A 22,170-nucleotide genomic window follows, 5' to 3' on the forward strand; every position below is an offset into this window, starting at 1 on the left:
AGAGATCACTTCACATCCACTAGAGCAGCTCTAATTTTAAAAATAGATAATAACAAGTGTTGGCGAGGATGTTGAGAAATTGAAACCCTTGCACATTGCTGGTGGGAATGTAAAATGGTGCAGCCATTGTGGGAAAACAGTTTGCTGATTCCTCAAAAAGTTAAACAGAGTCACCACATGACCCAGCAATTCAACTCCTAGTACACCCAAAGGAATTGAAAGTGCATGTTCATAGAAAACTTGTACACAAATGTTCACATCAGCATTATTCATAATAGCCAAAAGTGGAAATGGCCCAAATATCCACTAACTGATGAACACATAAACAAAATGTGGTCTACCCACACAATGGAATCTTACAACTCAGCCAAAAAGAGGAGTGAAGCATTGACACATGCAACAACATGGATGACCCTCAAAAACATGAGGCCAAGTGAAGGATCCAGGCACAAAAGGCCACCCACCGTATGATTCCATTGATACGCGATGTCCAAAATAGGCAAGGCCATAAAGACAAAAAGTAGATTAGACGTTCCCAGGAGATGGGGAGTCTAGGGAGTCACTGCTAATGGGTACTGGGCCTCTTTTTGGAGTGATGGAAAAGTTCTGGAATTAGCTAATGGTGATGGTTATATAACCTTTTGAATATCAATGCGCTGATCACTTTAAATGGAATTTTATGGCATGTGAACTATATCCCAATAAAAGAACTTAATTATATTCCTTACACGACATGAAGAGGGACTAAACTATTTTTATACCATATGGAATCCCACAGAAGTACTGGCTTGTGATGGATCCTCTGCTCACAAGTGTATGAGGAATGGGAGTCTGCTGGTTAGAAAATGTGCACCACTGTCATTCTCCAAAAGAAAAAAAGGAAGAACTGTAGTAGGAGGTGGCGTGGCTTGTGTTCTGGATGAGAAGTTAGGGGTCGGATGTATGAGCAGCAATCAAGGCGCTCCTCCTTGTAAGGTGAGCAGCTCACGTCACCCCTGGGTCCTTCAATTTTCCTCATCTGAAAACTCCACCGTAGCGAACCTCTAAGAAGTCTCTCTCAGCTCTACCATCTGGGCTTACCTAGTTAGTGACCTTATTCTTCACCCTTTCCCGTGCATCCTTGAGGATGCGACTTGGGTTCTGTTGGTGCGTGCCAGAGCTATGTTACTGTAACTGTTGCCGAGGATCTCCTGCTTCCTCTCTGTGTGGTCCATCTCTTCCATCCGCCACTTCTCCACTGCTCTTCTCCCCACCTGGCCTCAGATCCTCCTGCTGTGAGTTAGGAGGAGGTCTTTCTTGGCATAGCAATCAATCTGCTGTGACCTCTGATGTGCCTCTGTGCTTCCAATCTCTTTGCTTTTATGAGCATAATCCAGGTTATTTGTCCCATACCCCAACCCCCATATGCCCACAAAGCCCTCTGCCTCTCATGCCAATTTTAATTAGAACTGGTGACATCAGTGTGGCTCAAAGTAGGGAGCAGGTGGGAAGCTCTGCTTATCCTCAATACCGAACAGGACTCTCCACTGCCTGATACGGGCTGGGGATTCCATGGGCAGACTGGCGTTTGGAATAGATCCACCAACTGTTCTTTCTTGGGATCTGGAGCCACAGGTGTGGCTCTCCTCCCCACCCCACGCCACTGTCCATACCTGTCTCTGTATGTGAGCAGAAAATAATCACCGTGGGCTCCACAGGGATTAGCCACAGGCAAATATGCTCTACTTGGAGGTTATGATTTGGGCCAAGTGTGCTGTGTCCCCTGTGCCTGCCATGTGACTCATGAACATGGGGCATGGCCCAGGCTGCCTCCCTCTATTTTTGTCACTGCAAGAGTTAATTCATGAAAATATGCCAAAAATGGGAACTGAAAGCAGATGCTTGTTAAGTTCTGCAGCTTGGCCTAATCGCTGTCATCAGGACGTCGCTGCTGGGGGCAGTGAGGGGAGGGAGTCCTTCATTTATTAAACGTGGAGGGCCAGAGTTGGGGGCCAAATGTTTGGTTCTCACTTGTTTAAATCAGTAAGTGTTGACTGAGGCTGGTGGTAGGGGGAGTACAAAGAACCTGCATGTCCTAATAGGAACTTGCTGAAAGTGGCCTCAGACCTGGAGGAGGGTACGTAGAAGAAAAAGAGCAAAGCAGACTAGGCTGGAGGAGGCGGCATCCTCAGCCAGCTGGGCACTGCCAGCCTCTAGCCCTGCCTTGTCTGGCGCTTGTTTTTCAGGACTGGTTAAGAAATCAGCCTGGGCATCTTTTTCTGGAAGCGCCACACTGCATTGGCTCCAGGCAGCCCTGATGACCAACCGCGGGCCCAGACATCTGTCGAGGACCAGATGCACCACGGGTGATGCTGGTTCTGTTGTTCTTGGTTTGGGGCAGGTAAGTCACAAATGGCTGAACCTTCACAGCCTGCTCACATCCCACTCAAAAGCACCCCAACGTATAATAGTCTTATTCGGATCCCAGCTCGCCAGTTCTGCTCAATGGGTCATTCTGTGACTGTCAAAGCGACTGCGATGATCCTCTGAGAAGCCCATGGGAGAGGCTTCTTATCCACACCATCAATCTACCGATCAGTAAGAGAAGAACAATTATATCCTCTGTGCTCTGGGGGACAAGGGGAGCTGACGGATGGTGGTGAACTCCTCAGTGAGCTCCATATGGGCATGCTAAGGAAAATCTGCTTTCATTTTGTAGTTTATGATTTAGTTCAGTTCACCTGGAAAGACTCAACATGAATAAAACCAGATGCATTTCAAGGAACACTGCTTGGCTCCTTGACAATCCTCTTCCTTCCTCATCAGACAGTCTTCCTGTGCCCAGGGAAGACAGCAGACCTCTCTATCACAAGGAAAATGCAGCCTCTGTCAGTGGTAGCAGCTGTTAGAACCAGGACAGGTAAACGGCGGGCCAGGTCAGCCTGTGGTTCTGGATCCTGGCTCATTAACACATGGACAAGACATGCCGGCGTGGCCTCTCGTATGAATAGCTGTTTACGGTGAAGGACCTCTGACAGTACGCTTTCTGTTGCAAGGATACTGCTGTATATAGAACTAGAGAGAGAAGCAAAAACAGAAACTCAGAGAGAGAAACGGGAGACACAGAGACCCAGAAAGACAAAGAGAAAGAGAAAAAGAGAAGCTGAAAGCAATCATGGATGAGTTTTCAGTGAGTGGAGGGGCTGAAACATCTTCCATCAGCACAACCTCCAGGGGCACAGTTGACAGCTGGCTGACCTGACCCAAGGACACGCTCTCACAGTGAAGCCAGTGAAGCCGGCCTGCTGGGGGCAGGAGCAAGGTCAGAACACTACACGTGCCCACTGTACAAGGCCTGTCAGCGTTGTCGGCAGTGGGCACTTAACACGAGAAAAGTCGTGCCCCTGGGAGATCCACTTTCAAGGCAACTGTCACTTCCTGTCAAACGCTCAGGACGGGTCACACACATTTGCAGCTTGCAGTGGTGAGCCTGGGGACCCTGCCTGCAGAAGGGATGCAAGTATGTGCTGGCTGGATTGCAAATGGGATTTGAACTGTGCTACGGGGCCTTCATACACTGACTATTCCTCAGGCAAAAGGGCAGAGCCAGAACATTCCAGGTGGGACTGGCAGCTGAGTGGTCAGTGGCCATGCCTACGCACGTGCAGCATCCGCAGAACCTTGCCGCCATTGCAGAAACCTTGGAGCGAGTTGGCTCAGGTTGCATTCAGGGATGCGAACATTTACTGGCCATCTGCGTTGCACCCAGTATTGTGCGGAGCGCTGCAAGGGAGATAGTGAGCTTGACTCTGCATGACAAAGAGCTCCTTAAGTTAGGAATGATGTCATACTCATCACTCAAATCAGGTACTCAGTAAAACCCTCTTCCAATGGGATGACTCAGAGATGTTCACACCTAACATCGTAAGAATAAGCTCAGGTTTGGGCTGGTGAAGGCTTCCAGAGAAATTTTAGGTCGAGCAAATTGCTATTTCCACTGAGGAAACCCCTTGGCCAATCTTGGATACATAGGCAACATGTTTTTCATAGTATAATTGGTGCTAACTTTGGATGGCTCTTTCTAGCTCTTTCTTTTCTCTAGCTTTGATCTATCCTTTGGACATATCTGAATTGAGCAATCCAACCATAGGCGAACCACTTTAAAAAGTATTTATTTAGCATCTACTTCTGGCCAGGCACTAAATCTGGGATGAGGAGAGATATTTAACCGTGGTGCCAAAGCCCATTAAGGTGACTTTTATAAACAACTCTAGACAGAAGAGACTGCCATCAGAAAGGTCACACAACTTGCTCAAAGTCACACAGCTCATTGCAGCAAAGCTGGGGTTCGAATCCGGGACTATGTGACTGCCAGGCATGTACCTTTTCAACTACATTTTGCTCCTCCCAAAGGAAGCAGAAAAGACATACAAGATCCAGCTCCGGCTCCCCCGAGCAATAAATATGAGAGGCAAAACAGGAAGTCCCGAGGAGTGACAGGGAAGGCTCAAGAAATGTACCAAGAGTTTTTAAGATGCGCTGGGAGGCGGACAGAAAGTGAGACAGGAGTTGAGCCCTCAGGACTTCGAATAAAAGCAAGAAAATCGAGGATGGTGTTTCAGGGCAAGGAAGTGGCGTGGGAGTTTGGGGCTACCCTGGCGGGTCCTAAAGCAAGCCGGTGTATGTGGGCAGGGGTGAATCAGAGTGAATGGGGCCGCATCAACAGAAAGAAGACCCTGTGACCATGGAGAAACCACCAGTCACAGGACCTTCCCCATCCCCCCCACCTCCACCCGCCCTGGGCACTGGGCAAGGCTGGATCCCATGGGAACGTGTGCGACACACTCTGGAAGCCCCTGACTGTGGTCCGGCCCTGTTGCTGGGGCTGCACGTGCCATCTCAAGAGTATTTTAAAATGTTGTATGATATAGACTCAAATCCCCAAAGAGAAATTCTTTCCATAATATTCAGGAAAAGCCCTCCTATTTACAGGGCTACTTCACAGGGAATTCTAGAATGTGAAAGAGAATAAAATTTCCTTGAGTCACAAAAACAAATCCAACTTGAGGCCTAATTTAGAATATTAAAATATGTGACCCCAGAGCTTCCACAGTGGCAACTGGATTTTGATCCTTTCAAGGGATCAGCTCAACTATTCTTGCTGGATCAAAAGCGGTTGTGTCTGCAACATGCATGAACAAGAGTGGCTCCCACACCATGGACAGAGCACAAGCCCTCAAAGAAGAGACCCAGGGGAATGGTGGGGGTGCTTCCCTGGTCACTAGCCCCACTGTCCAAGAGATCTAGGAGGATGGGGGGGCTTCCCTGGCCACTAGACCCACTGCCCAAGAGACCCAGGAGGATGGGGGGCCGCTTCCCTGGGCCACTAGACCCACTGCCCAAGAGACCCAGGAGGATGCGGGGGGCTTCCCTGGGCCACCTGCCCCACTGCCCTGATGCCTGCTCCTTGCATGGTCTCTCTCCTCCTGGAGGCACCCTTTGTGACTCCTAATGACTGGAAACAGTTTTTCTCTACTCACTTAAATTTTTAAAATTTTCATAATTTAACAAAGGCAGAGACCTTTAAATTCCTAGGAACCTACCCACCAAGTGTTTTACATGAACCTAGCTATGCTCACCAAGCATTTAATCCTTTAATGTTCGATGTGTTACTGGAAGGCCAGAAGTTTGTGAGGCGAGTTTGTGATTGTTGCAGTCAGATCCAACAAGCTAAACACTTTCTTTCAGCATTTTGGCAGTTGCATGCTGAGAGGGAATGTGGTCAGTGCAACATCTCTAATACACCACATTAAAGATGAACAAACAAAAAAGCAGAATCACACCATCCATCACGCACAGTGGCTATAAGCTCAGCTCTGTCCTCAGCAGACAGGATGCCCAAAACCTTGCTCAGACAGCGAGGAGTTGGTGGGAGACAAAAAAAAAGGCTGGACATGGCCCAGATCCCCGAGATCCCCCAAACCTGGCTCCCCTGCCTTCACTATAACTCAGACAGGACACCTGTCCTAGCTCCGAAATCCCTTTTCCCTGCCAAAATTCCCTTTATTTTTTTTCCTCCTTCTCTTTGTCCTTTGCTTTCCTGTTCCCTCCTTGTCTTACATTTTATCAGCTGAAGTTCATTCCTCAGCTCCGATCCCCACAACCCGTTCTCCATTTGCCTATTGAATTCTAGGACAGAAAACTCAGAGCCTGAGTTTCCTGGAAGACACTAATTCCCCACTCCCTCGGATACATAGAGAAATAAGTGTTGGCTGAGTGGAACAAGTGAGACCTCTGCAGCTGCGGCCAGGGCTTGGCCATAGTTGCGAGGGACCTTCCAGCCCGCCTTCTGGCGGAAGGACCCGGGTCGTGGACACTGATGTGGAAATGGGGGCTGTCCCTGAGCCCCCCAAGAAATGGAGCGAGGTAACTCGAGGCACTGTGGTTACCATTTAACTGTGGAAGTCTGACAGGACGCCAGGCCTGTGATCCACGCTGAAGTCAGCCAGGGGCCTGCTCCACAAGCCTCCTTTAACCCTTGTGGAGTTAAATGCTGGCATTGTGGTTATGGGACAACTGGAGAGGGATTTGTGTTGGATAAATGAGCAGAATAAAAACGTCTAAATTTCATCTTTTCTTTGTGTGTTTTCACCTCTGCCAAATTCTTGGAATTCTTATGTCTTACAACTTTATGTGCTTTTCATTTCCGTTTGAACCTGAAACATCATTTAAATGTCTTTGGAGGTAATCCTAACCTACTGAAACACCCTGAGAAACTGCGAAAAAAGTATTAGGATTATTCCACACACACGCCTGGTGGGTTTTAGGAAGTTTTTGATCCCCAGGCATAAGTTCATGGTTGATGGAATACAGATTCAAACAGGTTTGTTTTACTAACTCGGTACACCACTTGAAAAAGGTGATTTTATTAAGGGTAATTTTAAATGCGAAAAAAATAACTTCACTGCCATCACGTCTACAATACCTTTTGGCGAGAAAGCAAGAATTCGGAGGTTTTAATGTTTGGCAATGGAACACATCCTTTGGAGCGCAGGAGTCCCAGCAGAGCTCAACCCCTGGCTCTGAAGCTCATCACGTTATCCTAGATTTATAACCAGATAAGCTGGTCTGTTCTGATGTCTTTGGTTCTATCACAAGCCACACAATGGCAAGCTGTGGGGTCTGAGTGTCGACGCGCCCTTTCTCAGTTCCTCCACTTGTGGTCCAGGGATTCACCTCTCCTGGCTTTGAGAGCCTCATTTGTAACAGAAAAAGATGCCCCGTGGTCCTCTAAAGGCCCTTGGTGACACTCAAGTGACATCACTTTTAGATTCTGGGACTCCGTTTTATGTTTGTGCATCAAAAGCACGGAGGATGAAAAAGGTCTGATACAGTTGGGGCACTGGGAGAAACAGGTGCCTGCAGCCCTGCTGGCTTGCATTCAAAGTCGCAATGTGCCATCACATTTATTACCGGTGCAAATAGAGGCTTGAACCCTAGAGGGGGTTTTACTAGAAGAAGCCGGGACGTGACCTGCTGCAATATAGAAGCTAGGAATGTTCTTGATATTCTAGACATCAAAAGAAACACAAGCCAAAATCTTCATGGCACCAGACATTAGAATCCCAGGCAGGGTTTCTAAAGTCCCAACTATTCCTGCTTAAGAATCCACCCAATAGCTATTCCGACAGCTCAAATGGCATGAAAGCCATATTCCAATAACACTGAGATGATTTTATGAAAAATTAAGGGATGTCTTCTCTGGATGTGTCCTACTTCTCAGCCATAAACAATATCCATTATTTATGGTAACTTTTGATGATAAGTTAATACCCCAACTTAAGGAGTTTATGGTTTTCATCCCTATTCCTCGGGCAACGGAATCATACATCACGCAAGATGAGTGTGTTATTCCCTTTTGACGCCCCCAGGAGATATTTCTTATATCTCCCAGAATACCCTCTTGAACCAAAAGTTTCCACATTTAAGTCATTTCTCAGAATGTTTCCTTCTCCATGCCCGACCCCTCCCTGCTTGGAAAATGCACAGAAAATCCATCAGTCATTTTTGGGTTATCAGACTGTGACAAATTTGTTTTTCAAGCTTCAGAAGATTGCTAAACTGGGCTTTCCCCCCCACCATTTCAGATAACTCAAAACTGGTTTGGATCCGTGACATCAACCTTGGCATGTATGAAGAACGAGGAATGAGGACTTTGCCTTGTTTGGAACCAAAGAGAAGAATATCCATTTTCTCTCTCTCTCTCTTTTCCATTTTTATTAAGTCAGTATTTTTTCCTTTTAGCCAGATGATGTACACTTTTAACATTCCAGGAAAAAAAGTGTCAGTGATATGCAAGTCATAATAAAAGAAAATCAAAAGAAATGCAATTACAAAGGACAGGGAACTGTATCATTTTTAATATAAAATGCCCAGAGGAAAATCTAATTTAAAAAATTACCAGCACCATATAAATGAGAAGAGAATATAAGAAAACATTTGTTATTTTAAAAATTAGCTTAATCCTTAATGTTTCTGGCTCTTAGACGTTCATCTTTATTTTTAAAGGCCAAAAATGGTCTTTCGGTGCTGATCAGGAGTAAACCTCTCAATGATGCAATGAGATACTGTGAAGTGGCAACGAATTTCCGTGGCCTCTGGCCTGCTGCCTGGAATGTAATAGGGGGAAAAAAACCAAAACGGTTGTTAAATAAAAACAGTGAACAAACAGTGAGGATGAAATAATAACCTTCTCATTCTCATTATTATAGAGGTATCTATTACAAACAAAAACAAATATTCACATGGCACGCTGTTGTTAAGAAAGTGCTTCCGTATATATCATCTGGTGTGGTCCTCCCAATAAGCCACAGAGAAGTTATTAGTGCTGTCACCCCTCTTTCACAGATGATCAAGAATACGTAACTTTTCCAAGGACACCTAGTTAATCAATGATGAAACCAGAACTCAAACCCAGAATTCTGTCATAAAATATTCTGCCTTTCTACTCAATCACGTGACTCCCTAAATGTAGCTGCGACTCCCAGCTAAAGGGCCTTTCCGGAACCACTAAGTCATAAGTGTGCATGGAGCAGCGACGTGCTTATGCTGACACCTCTATCTCTTTGATAACGTTTACATGATGAGAAAAGAACCAAGCTCATTTATGTCAGAAGTCCACAATGTTTTTGGCACCAGAGATGTGTTTTGTGGAGGACAATTTTTCCACGAATGGGGTGGGGGATCATTTCAGGATGAAACTGTTCCAACACAGATTATCAGGCATTTGGTTTCCATAAGGAGCGCACAACCTAGATCCCTCGTGTGCACAGTTCACAATAGGGTTTGTGCTCCTAGGAAAACCTAATGTCGCCACTGGTCTGACAGGAGCCGGAGCTCAGGCAGTGATGCTCGTGAGCTGCTCACCTCCTGCTGTGCGGCCCGGTTCCTAACAGGCCACAGACCCATACCGGTCCCGGGCTGTACGTATAAGTTGTAACTGCTGGCTTGTGCCAGACAATTTTCGCTTGTTCTGTCTCTGTTTCTCTTCTAGCCCAGGGAGATGTCATTCTGCTACCCTCAACCCATGTGAGGGGAAGCTGAAACTATTCATGTATTTACAGGGAGAGTCCAAATAACCATGCAGTAACCCAGCCTTCCTTTCTAACTCTTTGCTTGATGGAATCACCAATTTTCATTTCAGGCCTGAAAAATAACACTGTTATGACAGTGACCGGCAGAGGATTAACAGTGAAGAAGAGAGGAGATGTCACCAATAATACTGATTTCTAACCCTTTCTCTAGTTTTTGCTTGGACCAAACACAGTGCTTAACTATACGGCTCTCTACAGAAAGGTTTCTCCTGACATGAGGCGTTTATTTATTTATTTATTTATTTTGAGACAGAGTCTCCCTCTGTCAGTTACCCAGGCTGGAGTGCAGTGGTGCCATCTTGGCTCACTGCAGCCTCTGCCTCCTGGGTTCAAGCAATTCTCCTGCCTCAGTCTTCCTGAATGGCTGGGATTATAGGCACCCACCACCACGCCTGGCTAATGTTTGTATTTTTTTGTAGAGATGGGGTTTCACCATGTTGGCCAGGCTGGCCTCAAACTCCTGACATCAAGTGATCCTCCTGACTCGGCCTCCCATAGTGCTAGGATTACAGGCGTGAGCCACCGCGCCCGGCCTGACATGAGGCTTTTAGGTACAGAAAGAGAAGTTTCCTTTGTCCAGATGCAATTTTCCCCCATTTTGCTTGGGTCAGCCTGAAAATGAAAGAGAGTGATCTGGTGGCAAGACGGCTAAGATTTCTCTTCTCTTCTTCAGCAACACCCAGCTCAAGAGTGGACACCAGTGAATGCATTCTGCTCCTATCATCAATCGCTGTGGGCCCAGGAGGGCTGGAAGAAAAGCAGAAAAATCACTTTTTTGCTCAGCGGGCATTGTGATGGTTTTTCTTCTTTTATTGCTATGTGTATCTTCTCCTGTTTTTCTTTCCCTCTGCATCTGAGGTTACCATTCCCCACTTTCTCTCCACATTTTCTGGGCTCCCTCCAGTTTTCTCTGGAGCGACATTCCCCTTCCTCTGTGAAACCATCACCTCTATGTATTTCCTGTGTCCCACGAGCCTGCCACAAGTTCTAGAATTAGACTCTGCTCAGCCTTCCCGTGAGCTGTTTTAGTCTGATATTCCAGCAGTCTCCACGTAGGAAAAAAGAAGTCGATTTAAATATGAATTCCTCTAAAGCTGAAGCTTAGCTAACACATTCTGGAGACCTTCTGGCAGAAAAATGTCCAGAAATATTGGACTGTAACATAAGATCTGACGCTTAAGAATGAGTTATCAGGTTTGGGGGTGAGAGGGGGTATTGGGTCTCCAACCTCCACTGGGCTGGTCCTGTCATATTTTTCTAGCATGACAGGCAACACTCTTCAAAGGTTACTAAACCGTGCCTCCACTGAGAAGGAAAATGGGGCTCTTCACACTGAGCTCTCTGTGTACCTTCAACAAATGACTTCTGAAGTCATCTTGGTCTCCTCTTCTACAATGCAATCAGGGGCATTCCCTGCTTCTCTTTAATCTCTCTAATTACTAAAAGAAAATTTTCCCCTCCTTGTGTTTTTTTTTTTCTATAAATTGGCCTCATAGATTGGTCAAATTTATCTGTCCAGATTTCCCCCCAAAATTCCCTTCTCCACACTGACTGCGGTGACCCTAAGCTGCTTTTTTGCCTATTGCCAGGCTACCTCCCCCAACACCAATCTACCCTGCAACTGACTAACATCTAACCCAGCAGAAATTACTGGGCATCTGTAACATGACTGGCATGATCAAAACCCTGGGGTGGATTCAGAGAAAAATGCAACTATTCCTCTCCTCTATGAGGTCAGGAGCAAGCAATACAAGCAAGAATGTCCTGGTGGCAGACGGGGTGGCCATGAGGGTTCAGAGGGTTCAGACAAGGGAGAGTTCACTCTGGCAAGCCCCCCATCACAGATGAGGGGCTGGGGGCGAGGGGAGGGAACAGCACAGGCTAGAGGGGGAGGATAAAGGTGTGCATAGGGAATGCTAATGGCTTGGCCTGACTTTGTGGGTTTCAAAACACAATCTCATGGAAAAGATAATTGAAATGAAAATCAGAGCTTATTAATTTTCTGTAGGCCCAACCCAATTTCTCATAGTTCTCAGTCATGTGGGTACATGCTAGTTTCCTTGGCAGCCTAAGATAAAGCTCTTAATGTGATGTGAGTCCCTTAGAGATTAGTATTATTATAAATATAAATGTTCAAACACAAGCAAGTTGAAACCAAATGCCCCCCAAACACTGGCTTTCTGTTATATGAAGGTTTCCAGTGGTGCACTGAACCCTTGGATAAATGAGCTAGAAAACAGAGTTAAATGGGCTCATTGGCTAAATCTCATGGCCAGCCTCCTTTGCTGGAGGGAAGAAGGAAACTTAGTAGCTGCTCCCTACCTATTTAATCTACAGCAGTTGGCAGGACAGTTTTGGATGACAATCAGAGAAATACTCTCAGAACTTCAAGTAGGGGATTGAGTCGGGGATCCAAGACCCTGATCAAAACAGAGGGTCTTTACTCAAAGCCAACCTGCAAACATCTTGTTCTTACTGCTTTGTATGACTTCCAAGAGACTCACTAACAACTAGTCATAAATAGACATCAAGGAGTTTGTTTATCTAACTAAGAGAAAACAATGTTTGAGTTCTTTAGAAACATGCATTTGACACCACACCAATGTGCTGCTCTGGGAGCAGAATCAGAGCCTGCTTCCTTGGGGCTGGTGTTTTGATGTGGTCATTATTTGCTCAGCAGAGCCTCTACTTGGCAACACCTCGTTTGCCCAATTCTAGGTATTTGAAATTTTAAAAACATATCTCTTTTAAGAAAATTCTAAAATGAAAGAGTTTTTTTAAAATTAATTTGTAAATACCTTCCCCAAAGTTATTCTAAAATGCCTGAGACTTTAAAGAACCATACCTAAGTCAAGTCTGGTGAGGGCAAACAGACATGACAATGACCAAATCTATTCTTTAATTTTCTAACATTTGTGTACAAAGCCAAACAATCAACATACATACCGAGTGCTACTCCGAAATCTTCTTGCAACTAAAAAATAAAGGGCCAACCAAGTATTCCCAGGAGGCAAAACAAGCACATGTGCTTGTCCTCAGTGCCTACTAGAGCCTCCTTTTCTCCTGGAAGACGTGATGGCTTGGGTTGGGTGAAATTTTACACCACCTATGATAGGATGCCGGGTTGATCAGGTGATAATGCTTCACCATATCTTCAATTTTTGTATTTTCCACCTATTTGATAATGGGTCCTTCAGCAGAGACGACAAGACGCGAGTATACCCACATAACCTCAGCTCAGATTTCTGACAGCCTCCAGCTTGCTTGCATGAATATCCACTGCCTGCCCACTCTCTCTCATCTGAGAAAACTATTTGACTCAGCCTTTGCCTCTGCCTCTCACTTTTCACCCTCTCCAGAATGCTCACATCTCACCCATGCTAGTAGCATTGGAGAGGAAAGAGCACAAACATTAGAATCAGACAGATCTGTGCTTGAACCATAACTCTGCAAATTACTAGCTTCGTCAGTGAGTTGAACGAGTTATCGGTTCTCCTCTCCTTCTCTGCAATGCTTAAATCTAACTCATGTTGGATGAGTTCTTTAACTTCTCTGAGCCTAAATTTATGAATTCATAAAACAGAGAAAATAAAAGGCTGTAGTTGTAGAGTGGTCAGGAGGATGAAATGACTTCTGTGAAGTGCCTGGCAGCAAAGGGGCTAAGATGCAGTCATGACTCCCTCTCATTCCTCTCTCAGTTTTTCATTGAACTGTCAGAGATGGCAATTTTCCTTTCCTAGGTACCTTCTTTATTTACAAGGAGCTTACAGGAAATGCATACATGAAAAAGAGTTGTGTGAAACCTTTGAAGCCAGTAAAGCCCTTTTTGCAGAGTCTATAATTTTTAATTTTAGGATCTTATTTTCTAACATTATTAGTCAAGGTAAGTTCTTAAAGAAAAAAATTCAAACGAAACTCAATACCTGTATACTATTAGCTATGGGCCTGGAAGTAGAGTTCTGGAGTTAGCAGAAGGGATTTCTTGAAATCACCAGGGCAGAGCGGCCAGCCAAATCCTGAGACTCATCAAGGCAGGATTTCCTACCCAACAGCAAGCACATCAGACCTTGTACTAAGCCATGAGGTCCCCACTTGGAATGCTCCATCCAGAATTCTCTACACAGACCCGGCTACTCCAAAAAGCCAATGGTGGGTCCAGAGGGGGGCAGCTGAAACAGGGCAAAGTAGGTTTCTAGAAGACAATGATGACTCTGGGAAGGGCAGGCCTGAATGTGGATTTTGGGACATTCATGAAGTCTTAATAGTATAGAAAGGATTAAGCTATAACCCTATTGTGGAGCCTTTAGGCTGATGATTCTTGAATCTCTTTCGAGCCTCAAACCCTAGTTTGCAACCAAATAGATCTGCATAGCCATCAGGTACATCAAACTCAACACAGCACAAAGGGAACTGATTACGCCTTCCCAAAATCTGCCTCTAAGGGTCCAATCAGCCCCCTTGACAGCCCTCAGCCTACATCCTAGCGGAAAAACTGGGGTGATCCTCAGCTCCTCCCTCTTCTCTTCCTATGGACACACCATCACTGTCATCCCCACCTTACATAAGTCTCTTAGGATGTCTCCTCTTTCCGATCTTACTGAAACCACTTCTGTTCACCCCACTGCATGGCTTACCTAGACAGTGGCAAGGAGCTCCGAACTGATCTTCCCTCATCTTGCCCCATTCGGCTTCCCTCTGGAGTATTCCCAGTGGGTCTGCTAGACCCACAAAGCAGTTGCATCCCTCTCTCTTATCCAAATGCCCTGAGTGGCTCCTGTTATCCACAGGATAACTCACACCTCCAGCCTCCCCTCTCCCCACACCCACCGCTTGCCTTGAACTCCATGTGATTACTGGCAGCATCAGCTACAGCCTCGTTCCTCTACAGATCCCGGCTCACATGCATCCTCAGGCTGGGATGCCACTCTGCCTCTTGCACACCTCTCCACACTCAGCTCAAATACCACCTCCTCTGTGAAGCCTTTCTTGACCAAGCCCCCACCTCCCCATCACGCCCTTTTCTTATTCTGCCCCCTCAAGGCTCACCAGTGAACTCACTGCCACGTGTCTCTCTCCTCCTTTGGGGCACTGGCTACCTTTTCTTCATCTCGGTTTTCCCAGGTTCTGATAGTGCCTGGCACCTCGTAAAAGCTCTGTGCATGTTTGCAGAATGAATGAATAAACACATGGAAATGAAAACTATTTAAACAGGTCCATAAAGATTGTGTCATGCTCAAGGAAGATGGATTCATTACACATCTCAAAAGAACCTCAGGACCTTCTGGGACTGGGATGGCAACACCGTGTGGGGTAAGGAGCCTAGAACGTTCAGTTATGTTCTCAAGTCTTCACAGCTTCACCTTGCCCAAGATACCTAACGTCTCTGAGCCTCTATTTATTCATCTGTAAAAATAAGAGGACGCTACAGCATCAACCACACAGGCTGGGGTGAGAATGACATGGGTTCATGATGCCAAATGTCCGGTGGAGGTCGGCACAGAGTGGGCAGAGGGGGCAAATAGCAGTGTCCTTTGTCCCCAATCAGCAGAACTGAGCTGAACATGAGACTCTGAGAAAGGCTCAGGACAGCAGGGCCACAGCAGATCTCCTGGCCTCCAGGGACAGTCAACTTGAGGAGGCGACAAATCCTCATTTGCAAAGGTGAGAAACTGTACAGCAAGTCAACAGTATCGGATGAGTCATGAGACAGGACGTGATTGATGTCAGGTGGGCGTGGAATGTGCTGTGCATTGAGTGGGGAGGGCCCTTAGTGGCAGGTGAGCTTGGTGGAAGAAGGAGGGTCTCAGAGGGTCCAGCTGCTGGGATGGAGGCCACAGGGGCCCAGGAGTGCAGGGGAGGCGTAGTGAAGCCTGGGGTTGTTGCCTTTAGGCCGCTCTGCTGCTCTCTGCTTCCCCCTGTTGGCATGGGAGGGAAGAGCAGGGTTGTTGGGCTGAGATGGACGTTAGAGCCAGCAGGTGAGAAGAGGCTGGGAGGAACTGGCAATGCAGCCACCAGGAAGGAGCAGGTGGTGGAGTGGGGAAGAGAGAGGGAGGGCTGCTTGGCCCGATGCCAGGCACTCTGCCAATTGCAGGCCCTGCAGATCTTGCCCCGAGCTCAGGGTCACCTTGAACCCTCTCCTCCTTTCTTTCTCCAGAGTGCTTGTCACACTCTCTCCCTTCCTGGGGCCCTCACGTTCTCCTTGGAGGTCAGAGGTGCATCCTCCCTCTCCCAGGACCCTCCCCCCACTCCCCAGGCCAGTGTGGACCATTGGCATGACCAAGGTGAGGGGCACTTGGTGTTCTTGGGACTCTTGTTCTTTTTCTTGCTTGAGGGCATTTCTCAAGTAAGACCAGAGACCATTTTAGCCCTGAGTGTCCCAGTTAATATTCATGAGGCTTGCTGAGAAGCGGGGGGAAAAAAAAAAAAGGCTTGGAGGGCATCAGACAGGGTGGCTGAGGGGTGGGGGGGTTCAAAGAGGAGAAGAAAGCAAGAGCCAACACAGAGTCTTACCCAGCAATAGCGTGGAAGGGAGTGGCAGCCCATTGTCCCTTAGGAAAATAAACTGCAAATAACTTTCCCCGTTTGTGTCAATCTAGTGCTTTCAACTTACAAACTATTAGTAGGCTTTAGAACTTAGATCACATTCTGGGTCAGGTAATTCTTTGTTGTGGGGAGGACGGGCTGCCCTGTGCACTCGAGGATGTTTAGCAGCTTCTCTGGACTCTGCCCACGACATGCCAGCGGAAACCCTTGTCTAGTGTGACAACCAGAAATGTCTCCAGACCGAGCCAAATATCCCCTGGAAGGCAAAGTTGTCCCCATGGAGAACCACTGCCACAGATTATTGTGAGGTGCTACCCAAATGCCCAACACTTGTACTGGCCCCCTCCAATCTCGCCCTCATCTGAGCACTGCAAGAACGGCCCAGGCTGGCGTCCACCTCCCCCGTCCACCTGATGTTTACGTAAACAGAAACAGAAGCTTCTTTCCGAAGCCAAGGAATCTCCTCCCAAGTCTAGACGTGATGGAGAGGGGAGGGCTGCCTCTTACTCTGCTCAGTAACTGCAACCCCATGGACTTCATAACGGCCAAGGGGACTCCACACCCAAAGCCCTCATTCCCCAGTTTCCTGGGCAACCAGGGATCCAGGTAGAAGCGCTTGCCCAGGAGGCGTCTCTCTGGTGGAGGAGTAAACCTTGGAGAATTTGCCCTCCATTTTCTTCCCTCACTGTCTTCTCCATTTGTTTCTCCCAGGAGCTGGCTGGTGAGTAGCCACCACAGCTACTCATGTGAACATGAATCTGGGGCCACCCTCTTTCAAATTTCAACAGCAAGTCCTAAACAAGAAAGCCTTTGCACAAATAAACAATTAAGTTAATTGTGGGTCTGACAAATATTTTGTTTTCCCGAGGAATTAAGTATGCATTTGGGGTTAGGCTTCCGGGCTGAGCCTCTGTCTAAAAAACCAGAAGGCAAGAAACTGAAGGAATATGGTCAAAGTCCCTTATTTTAAAATCAAGGACACTGAGTCCCGGAGAAGCGTTCCGGGCCTGTCAGCCCCGAAAACAGGACCAGCGTAATCATGGTACCTTGTTCCAAGTGAAGTTACCTAATGCTCCCTTCCCATCCAAGCAAGGATTTGGAATATGCCACCCAGGAAGGTGGTCCCGAAGGGGGTCCTCAGAGGATGCATCACTAAGTATTTCTGTACCCCAGGAGGTGGCTTATTTCATGGAAACCCGTTACCTGGGGCTGTTCATAGAACCGTGCACGCGGCAGTTGAAAAGGGGCACCTACGCCTTGCTCTGTGACATTGTTTTCAGTGAAAATTAGCGTTCGCTGTTTTCAGCGTTAACCTTAAAACTCCAGCTGGCTTTATCTCCTCTCACTTATTATAATTGTAACGCAGTACACTGTGTAAAGGTCACACCTGTGTTTATACGCCATATGCCATCAAAATACCATGAAGAGAACACTATGTGGTCTCTATCAGAAGATCAAAAAAGAAGGGGCGAAAAGCAGGCCTTCCTCCTAATTCAGGGCCTTTCAGTCCTTCCCAAACACTGAAATAGGCCCATGTGCACCACTGCTACCGCAGGAGTTTATGTCTAGGCCAAGTGCTTGCTGTTTATTGACAGAGAAACAAATACCGCCCAGCACCTGTCCGGTTTCAGAGTGACGAGGGAGTTTCCAATCTGGATCTGAGAAAACTTTTACACTGTACCCAAACATTCTTTTTCTTTTCTTTTCTTCTTTTTTTTTTTTTTTTTTTCTGAAGCCAAAATTAGAACAAAAACAAACATATACAGAGTTCAGCGTAGCAGGAAAAAGAAACTCAGCTCAAGACATTTCATAAGAAAAGTTCCAAGTCCACCTACACTCACCTGGCCTGGAACCCTGGGATTCATTTGATTGAGGAGGGTCACAAGCTGTACCCCAGAGGCTCAGGACGCACCACTCTCCTTAGGGGCACCCCCGGTAGGAAGACCCTCCTGGTTTCCCAAGCTGGAGGAGCAGACTGAAAGGATGTTTGGGGAGTGAGGAAGTAATAGGGGAGTGGATGGAGAAGGTATTTTGTTGTCTAACCTAGTGGTACCTTGAGGTGTATTAATGAGTAATATTCATGCACCTTCTCCTTCTGCCAAGGCAGAAATAACCGGATACTTTTTACCTGGTGGTCGAGTGACCCGGCCCTACCAGGGACTTCGCTAATTAGCATAGTCTGTCATAGCCTGGCCTTGGGACTGGCTGTCACATGCTCTCCTCCATATTAGCCGTCGGTTGCTCTGGACCCTCCGAGACCCCCAGGCAGCCTGCCAGCCAGTGAGCAGAAAAAGCTGCCTCCTCACTGGGGCCCCTTCCTCAGAGGCCCCTGGCGAAGCTGTGCTGGCCCTGTTTACGCAGTGGACACAAGCCTGTTCCAGCCCCAGAATCCAAGGTCTAAGTTGTCTTCAATAAGGTATCGCCTGAAACCACGTGGGATAAAAAGCTTCTTCCTTTAAAATAACCTTCAAGGAAGCCAGGCTATTACTGGAACTGATCATCTACAATGACACACAAAATGCCAATAGAAATTTATAGTGCCGCCCATCTACCCACCATTTAGGCACTGGTGAGTCATTAATTCATGTGAGGTGTATCAGTTTATAAAATATGCTAGATAAGTTAATTATTTAAAATCATGTGAGTATAGATTTATGCTCAGGTTATCTACTTTAAAAAAAGGATCTCTATTGGGCTGTTTTTCCAAAGCAGTGCAATTCACGTTACCCCCCGCCCATCCCACTGCCTCCAGCCCCTGCCCTAGAGAGCTGCTGAAGGATAGTGGGGCCTGACAAGAGGCAGGGCTGGGCACACTGAGTGTCACCAAAATCACAAAAACACAACTGAAAGAGAACTGTTCTTAAATACTCATGTACCATAAAAGGGGAATTTCCAGAAGTCTCTGATATTAGCAATTTGCCCTTCCATTCCCTTCCTCTCTAGTTTCAAGATGAGATGACGACAAAAAGACGACTAGTGAGAAAAAGCATGAAACTCCATCTACAAACATGCAAACCGACACAGAGCAAACGTGCAGGAATTTCCACACCCGGTCTTCTGATTTGCCTTGAAAAGGGGGAAAGAGAGAGAAAGGAAGCGTACCTTCGCCTCCACTAAGACATCAACACTAACTCTGTTTTCTTCATTTCATGTGAACATCACTGCATCTGGAGTCCATGTTTTATTTTTCCTGTTAGGCAAAAGCAATTTTTCCAAAGTAAAAGTTCTGAAACGGATGTTTCTTAGAAGCAGTGGTAACTGGGAATTTTCTCAAAACTAGTACAAGTATGAATGTTTCTCCTTTTACTTTCCATTTTTACAAATGCATTTAGGGCCAAATGCACTGGCTAATTTTGACAGAATGTTCCAGAGACAGGAGAAGCAGTCCATCTCAGTGAGTGAGTGGACATTTATTAGGCATTCACTGTTCACAGGCCTGGGATATTAGGTATCGTGGGGGTGTTGTATTCAGGAAATAGAAGTCAAAATCCAATTGAATAGGGAAATGAGCCAAACAGAAATGGACACAAAGACACCAAAAACACCTACAAAAATACAGACGAATGTGCAGAATCAGCTGGAGTTTCTCTGAGCTGAGCTGAATCTGCTCACCTTGCAAAGATTTCCCCGCACAGTGGGGGCTGCCCACGCACACACATTTCTTAGTTTCTGCTGGCCAACTCCAATCGTTTTCAGTGGGGTCATTTACATGGTGTCCACTTTTTCTGGTTCCCAGACTCAGCCCACTTTATTGTCTTAAGAGTTTTCATTCTCAGTATCATTTACATACAACAAAATGAATATATCACGTGTACAGTTTTAGGAATATTGACGAAGGCATACACCCCTTTAACTCACTCCCCTATTGAGATCTGCAGCATTTCCAACCTCCCAGAAAGAACCCTTGGAGCCACTTTGTTTTTAAATTATTTGCATCTGAATGTTTTTGAGTGGAGATTATCAAAGCCAAATGTGTGGGAAGAAAGCCTAATCATTAATCATCTACTACAAATACAGGTAGTGAAGGTTTTGAAGATGGTGCGTGAGCCTGCACAGACAAGTCTGCGGGTTGGGTCCTGCTACGAGATGCCAAAGGGGCTTTTTAGGGACAGGCACATGGGCCCCTCTCAGCAGCCCTGTCGGCACTTAGATATGCAACTAAGACCGAGCGGGTTTCTTTTCTGGTTTTGTTCTTTAGGCATCAGAGTTTACATGTTTAGAAAGAGGGAAGTTGAGGCTGAATAGTCAAATCCACCATATTCTCATAGGGGCAAATGCTCTCTGATTAGGAGGGCTCAACCACGGTGCAGAGTCCCGTCTTCCAAAATTCTGTTTCAACACGGAGAGGAGTTCACATGACCAGGCAAATTAGAGATTTTCTTAGCGTTTCCTGTTTCCCAGATTTCAGAGGAGCCCTTCAGGGAATGTCTGGCCCAGGGTAGCACATTCAGGATGAGGGAAAAATGGTTATTTTTGGGTCTCTCCAACCATCACATTCCTCCATGCCTCCACTTGGGCACTCTGTTGTTCTAGTGACCTGTGGGAGGGATGGGGTTGGGGCTGGGAGAAAAACATGGCCACATCGCTTCCTTTGGGGTGGGGGTAAGGGTACCCCTGCTCCAGGGGTCCTAAACTCCTCACTAGCCCTTCTGCCAGAGAGGGACCAGAGGTGGAAGACCTGCCGGAATGAGTGCCAGGCAGCTCTGGACTTCTGGGTATTCATTTCTCATAAAAGGCTGCAATATTTCCCGGACAGCATTCTATGTCTTCAAGGCAAAAACAATTCAAAATGTCCCAAAACATTATGGAGGAAGGAGTTTTTCATTTTTTTTTAAATCACTTTACCAAAATGGTACCCTGAGGTGATCCTGTCTTCAATCTCCCAGCAATCAAAACAATGTGGTTGAAAAGTTGACAGCTTTCAACCCTTGAAAAGGTCACCTCCCTGCCTCACACCCTCTTGTAAGTATTAAGAGCATAACGGATATTTTGAGTCACATGTATTGTTCTTTGTTCATTTGCATTTGGTGAAATCCCCCCTTGGACCAATTTAGTAAGCAGTGCCTTGGGCTTCCTTGGTGATTGTTCTCTTGTCTTCTGTATATTTTTTCCTGTGAAAAAAATTTAGACTCGACCAATGACATGAAGTTGCAGCCTCTGTCACTGATGCTTTCCTTTGCTCAGGTGATCTTTCCATTTTGCTTGGGACAGAATTCCTTTTCCTTTGCAATGAATGAAGACCTTCGAGGCTCAGCTGAGGCCCTTGTACTCCAAGGCTTTCTGAAAGCTCCCTTGCCCCTCCCCATCTGACCTTCTGTTGGACTGACATACTTCTCCATATTTCAGCCTCAGATGGCTTGGTGTTCACCACTGGACTGTGTTATTGAAAGACTAGCTAGACGGAAATGTATCCTAAACACCACCAAGCCCCAGCACAGGGGTTCCCATCAACAAAAAGCCTCACCTCCAAATACATTGCTCAGGACGCAGGGCCCCGTCTTCCCCCCTGACGCACTACACACCACGTCAGCTGTCATGGGAGGTCTGAGCGCTTTATGAAGCTGCCTGCTTTCTCTCTCACCTCCATGTGTAAGCCAAGCACTCTGGCTTTCAGAAACATATTTCTTTCTCTATGAGTAATTTAAAAGTGACTCATCCTCAGCCTCACCAGCCGGTCCACGTGACCTGCAGTGCTGGTTGAGTGTTATCTATAGATGTGTAAACCAAAGCAGTTCTTAGAACACAGACCCCCCCTCCCACGTGCTGTTCATTTCCCTTTGCTACACAGGGAGGGAACAATGTCAGACAGGAGTGGCCAGGGACTGCCCGCTCCACACTCAAACCTGGAACGTGTCCGTTAGAGGAAACAAAGGCCATCTCCCGGTGACAGAAAAGAAGAGATAGGCAAAAGGCCTAATATATTTATTTTAGTATTAGCAGACCATCAAGAAGCTCTGAGAAAACTCCACAAAAATTGAAGACGATGATGACCCAT

The 22,170-nt window shown here is 46.5% G+C and overlaps 1 protein-coding gene across 2 annotated transcripts in view; it reads right to left on the reverse strand.

The window, feature by feature from the left end:
• The window catches only part of BCL2 (BCL2 apoptosis regulator), a 196,808-nt gene that overhangs the window by 16,815 nt on the left and 157,823 nt on the right, over positions 1–22,170 (reverse strand). Inside the window, exon 2 of one of the 2 annotated variants that reach the window (XM_031658889.1) lies at positions 195–8,648. The exons of the other annotated variant lie outside the window; for it this stretch is intronic. Coding sequence (XP_031514749.1) covers positions 8,499–8,648 — 150 coding nt within the window. The 3' untranslated portion in view covers positions 195–8,498. Of the gene's footprint in view, positions 1–194; positions 8,649–22,170 lie in introns of those variants that run through there. 2 annotated transcript variants of the gene reach the window in all.

The sequence above is a fragment of the Papio anubis genome, chromosome 19 (assembly GCF_008728515.1).
Source record: "Papio anubis isolate 15944 chromosome 19, Panubis1.0, whole genome shotgun sequence".
Lineage (NCBI taxonomy): Eukaryota > Metazoa > Chordata > Mammalia > Primates > Cercopithecidae > Papio > Papio anubis.